We start from the raw sequence: 5,932 nt of genomic DNA, 5'->3' as shown, positions 1-5,932 counted from the left end.
TCCTCCCTCTCCTCCCTCCCCCCCCCCCCGCCCCCCCTCCCCTCACCACCCCGCCCCCCCCCCCCGCTCCCCCCCGCCCCTCCACCCCTCGCCCCCCCCCCCCGCCCCCCCCTCCCCCCCCCCCCCCCCCCGCCCCGCCCCGCCCGCCCGCCCGCCCCCAGCCCCCCGACAAAACCCAAAAAAAACCCAAAAACCCCCAAACCGAGGAAACCCCCAAAAAAAAAACAACCATCTAAACTCATCAAAACCCTTACTCAATCCCCCCAGGAGAAAAACCCCAAAACCGATACTTTAACCCAAAACCCCCTTTCCGTTGACCCCTTCCGCCTGTTTCATCCAGGCCAATCCCCGCCTACTACGCAACAAAGGATGAACCCACACTGACAACCTGGAAAGCTAATAAAATCCGGCCAAAATCTTTTTTCTTAAGGGTTTCCTGGATTTAAAGAGTGTATATATGGCTTAACGTGTTTGAAGGGTAAAAACTGAATAGCTCTCCTGAAATGTGGCGATGTTCTGTGTATGTATGGCAATATTTATCTATCTATCCATCTCTCTATTTAAAACTATCATCTATTCCTTCCCCTTCTTTTTAAAACTATAACTATTACTCCCCTCTATTTTTTCTATCTAAACTTTCCCTCTCATTTTTTCATCTATCTATTCCCCCTCTCTTATTTTTTTCTATCATTCCTCCGTCTCTTTATTTTTGTAATATCCTATTTTTCCCCCTATAATAATTATTACCCCCCTCTCTTTTCTATCTATCTATTTCCCCTCTTTATCTGTCGTCATCCCATTATCCCTCTCTCTCTCAAATAAATATCCATCTATCATATTCCCTCTCTAAACTGTCTAATTCCACTATCCTTTTTTCCTCTGTACATATGTCTATCTTCTACTATTCCTCGAAAATTACTATCTATCTTCTAATTCCTCTGTACATATGAACTAATCATTGTCTATTCCCCCTATCTCTCTTTTCTCTCTCTCCTCCCTCTTCTCCTCTCTCCCCCCCCCCTCTCCCTCCTCTCTCTTCTCTTCTATCTCTATTTCTTTGTATATTTAACTTTCTTTCTATGTGTGTGTGTGAACAAATTTCGTTTAAAAGAAAAATTAGGGATTAAAAAAAAAAATTTTTGATAGTCGGGGGTAAAAATATAATGAATATGGGGGAGTTATTTGAGGAACAAATGAAGAAAGAGAAATATAAAAATAAACCCGAAAACGAAAATAGAAAAGGATGAAATTAAAGACGAGATGGCAGAAAAAAAAATTTAAAAAATAGTTCAAGAGAAACCGAAATTTAGAGAATAAAAAAGAAATGAAAATCAAGAAACTAGGCAAGGAGGAAGAATGAGAAACTAGGAAAGGAAATAAGAGAACGAAAAAGGAGTAAGGAGACAACGCAAGAAATAAGGAGAGGAAAGTAAAGGTGAATGAGAAATTGAATTTTTGATGAGCCGTAGAAACGCTATGTTTTTTAAAAAACAATGGGGATAAAACCCTAGACCCCCTGTATTTAAAAAAACGTTCGCCAAATGGGTTTTTTTTGGGTTTCACTTGAAAATGTTTCCCCTTTCTTGCATTCGTAAAATATGAAACTTTTTTAAAAAAAAAGGATATATCTTAAATAAGAATCTGGGGAAAAACCAAAAAGGTTTTGTAAAATTAATTTAATATAGTGAACTAAATAAAATGACGCGTGCTTTTTAACCTATCTTTTATCTTTTTTATTTCTAGTGCAATAACACCAAAAGCGTTTGCAAATTCTACGTGAAGTTATAACATCTTTTTTTTTTTTAACCCATATTATAATGTTACTTTTGGGTTTTCCCCCGGGGAAAAAAAGTTTTTTCCCCGAAATGTAAATTGTAAATTTTGAAAACTGAATTTTAAATTCCCATGCAATGGACAGAATTTGATAATTTTTCCTGGTTCGTGGAAAGGGGAAATTTTTTTTGCGAGTGGGGAAAGAGGGGGGGGCGCAGCGTGCCCAGTGTGCCCCCAGTTTGCCCTGCGCTAAAAAGCATTGACCACCGGGGCCCAAATTTCCCCTCTCCCCTTTTTCTCTTTCTCTCCCCTTTCCCCTCCTCCCTCTCCTCTTCTCCCCCCCCCCCCTCTCCCCCCCCTCACTCTCTCCTCCCTCTTCTCTCTCTCTCTCTCTCCTTTCATAATCTCTCTCTCATCTCTTTTTCCCCTCCTCTCTCTCCCCCCCCTCTCTCTCCCCCCCCCCCCCCCTCTCCCCTCCCTCTCTCCCTCTCTCTCTCCCTCCTTCTCCCCTCTCTCTCTCTCTCTCCCTTTTTCTCTCTCTCCTCTCCCCTCTTCTCTCTCTCCTCCCTCTCAAAAAAATGAAACCAAACCGAGAGGCCAAACCAAGAGACCGAAAAAAAGAGACCCCAAACCCAAAAGAAAACCAAGGGCCCAAACAAGGAAACCCAACCCAAAAGGGCAAAACCAAAAGGCCCAAAAAAAAGAGGCCAAAACCCAAAAGGAAAAAAAAGGCCAAACCAAGAGGCCAAACCAAGAGGCCAAACCAAGAGGCCAAACCCAAAGAGGCCAACCAAGGGCCAAAAAAAAAGGCCAAACCCAAAAGGGCCCAAAAAAAGAGGCCAAAAACCAAAAGGCCAAAAAGAGGCAAACCAAAAAGGCCCCAAGAGCCAACCAGAGGCCCCAATTTTAGCAAAACCAATTAAAACACAAAGGCCCCCCCCCCGCTCCCCCCCCCCCTAAAAAAACCCCCACTTTCCCTTTCCCCCCCCCCTCCCCCCCTGCTTGCCGCCTGATGTACGGCCCGAAAAACCGTGCCCCCCCGGGCAAACAGCTCAGTGCGAAGACTTACACAATCCTGGTCTGCCTCCTCCCCCCTTTGCCCAAGGCTTTTTTTCCCTCCCCTTTTGAAAATTCGAGAACAAAAAGGGGATGATGTTTTTGGTGGCTGCTGAGAAAGGGAGGCGAATGGGATATTATATTATATTATATATAATAGATAATATATAAAGATATACAAATAAAACCCTATATAATATATACATATATACAATATACAATTTTTACATTCAAATTACATATATCATTATACATATATACAAAATAAAAAAATACTAAATAAAACATAAAACATATCCATATATAATATATACATATATAAAATTACATATATACTAAAACAATATACATTATAATATACAAATATCAGTAACTTTACATTTATACATATATAATATAAAACATATAAAAATTAAACATAAAAAAATATAAATGTAACATAAAACATATACCATGTAACATATAACATATACAAATAACAATTACAATATAACAATAAAATTAACTATACCCCATATAACTATACACATATAACTTTAAAAAACATATCAACATATTACAAAATAATATATACATATTACTATATACATTAACATTCCCCAATAACATATAACATATATAAATTTACTATTACATATCAATATACAACAATTAATATTACAATTACAAAATACAATATACAATATACACATATACTACAATCAATAAAAATTTAAAACCATATAACTTATCCCACTATAACTTATAAAATATACACATATAAAAAAAAAACTTTTACATATAATATAACACATATAAATATATAACATATTTAAAAATGACATATTAAAACATATAACACATATTTTCCCTAAAACACATTTTATACATAATACACATATAACATATCACATATATACATGTATACATATATATACACATATACAATATATACAATGTATACATATATTACATATATATAAAATATATAAATATCACAGTATACATTTATAAATTTCACATGAAACTATAAAAACATATATACACATGTAAAACATATATATACATAATATACATATAAAACCATGTAACATATTAAACTTTATAAAATGATACAATATAATTACATATATAACATTAACATTATATAAAATTTTAAAACACAGATTAAATATAATATACAATAAACATAAAACCCCCAATGAACATATTATACATAATACACATGTATACATAAAATAATTTTAAAATATAACAAATAAAACCCCTAAACATATAACATATATACATATATAATTAATACATAATACATAAAATTAAAAACATAAAATACAATTTTAAAATACAATATATAAATATACATATAACATTCTATATTAATATATACATATATATAATAATAATAATTTATACATATATAATTATATCATTTTTAAAAGATATACATTACACTATAAAATTTTATTACCCCCCCATAAATAATATAAACACATAATACATATATACCATTATACACTTATACAATATATAAAAATATATACATTTAAAACCAAAAACAATAAAATATACATATATACACATATTACATATTTAACTATAACACTATATACATTTTAAAACAATATATACATATAAAAATAAAAATAAAACACTTAAATAAACACATATATTTTTTAACCCCCCAAAAAACACTTTATACAATATATACACATATATACATATATACCTATATAAATATACCATATATACCATATATACACATATATACACATTATAACATATATACACAAAAATAATAAACCAATTTTACACATTATACACATATATACACATTAAACATATAAAACATTAACCCCATATTAAAAATTTATAACTTTAAAATACACAGACACACACACACACATACATATTATATATATATATATATATATATATTATATATATATATGTACAACCACACACACACACACACACAATAAATATATAATACTATATATTAATATATATATATATATATATATATATATATATGTATACACACACACACACCACACACACAACACACACACACACACACACACATATATATATATATATATATATATATAACACACACACACATACACATATATAGATATAATATATAACATACACAGACACACCACACACACATACACATATATATATATATATATATATATATATATATATATATATATATATATTATATCAACATATATACATGTATTCACTTGTACTTCCTTTATCTCATTGCACATTTCTATATCATTCCCTATGCAATAAATTACTCCTGGGTTGCATCATTCTACGAGAATCGTATTTGAGAACATTTGCCTAATATCTATTTCATCTAAAACCCATGAATATTAATATCTAACTGCCGCTCCACACGGTCTTTTCTGGACAGCATACATATGTTGTTTTCAATATTTACATTTTCTGTAGTAACTCTCCATAGCATAATTTACATAAATCATTTTCAACCTACTGGCTCGTTAAATCAAATACCTAACCCTCCTTATTATTGCTGGATTGCTGACTTAACAAAGCTATTCGGGAAATTATTAATGAAGAAATTGATATCGACTCGTTTCTCTATCTATCTGGTCATAAATATGTCCCCTGTCTATTTATCTCCCTATCAGTCTATCTATCTAATTTTCTGTGTTTCGTCTATCAGTCTATATATTTTTATTTCTATCCATCAATATTTCTATCTATAGTTCACTATCCATCTGTATGTCTGTCTCTCTCTCTATCTACCTATCTACTTAACTATTTTTTGCTGATTTTTTTTTTACTGAGAAATTCGTTTGTTTTCACATCGGATAGATTTCTGTCACTGTATCTCTCTCTCTCTCTCTCTCTCTCTCTCTCTCTCTCTCTCTCTCTCTCTCTCTCTCTCTCTCTCTCTCTCTCTCTCTCTCGCTCTCTCTCCCTCTCCCTCTCCCTCTCCCTCTCCCTCTCCCTCTCCCTCTCTCTCTCTCTCTCTCTCTCTCTCTCTCTCTCTCTTAATCTCTCTCTCTCCCTCTCTCTCCCTAAGCTCTAGGGACTAATCCCAGTGTTGTAATGTGCATCTGCGTGACCACTTCGAGACCGCAAA

General features: G+C 33.4%; 1 protein-coding gene across 1 annotated transcript; it reads left to right on the top strand.

Annotated features, from left to right (window-relative positions):
- The first annotated feature begins 2,351 nt into the window (after nt 1-2,351).
- On the top strand, nt 2,352-2,696 carry LOC125025496 (FK506-binding protein 4-like). The gene has a single exon (XM_047613510.1). It carries the CDS (start codon nt 2,352-2,354, stop codon nt 2,694-2,696), a length of 345 nt encoding a protein of 114 aa, XP_047469466.1.
- The last annotated feature ends 3,236 nt before the right edge of the window (nt 2,697-5,932 follow it).

The sequence above is a fragment of the Penaeus chinensis genome, chromosome 5 (genome assembly GCF_019202785.1).
Source record: "Penaeus chinensis breed Huanghai No. 1 chromosome 5, ASM1920278v2, whole genome shotgun sequence".
In the NCBI taxonomy this organism is placed as follows: domain Eukaryota; kingdom Metazoa; phylum Arthropoda; class Malacostraca; order Decapoda; family Penaeidae; genus Penaeus; species Penaeus chinensis.
This window is presented reverse-complemented; position numbering and strand designations above follow the sequence as displayed.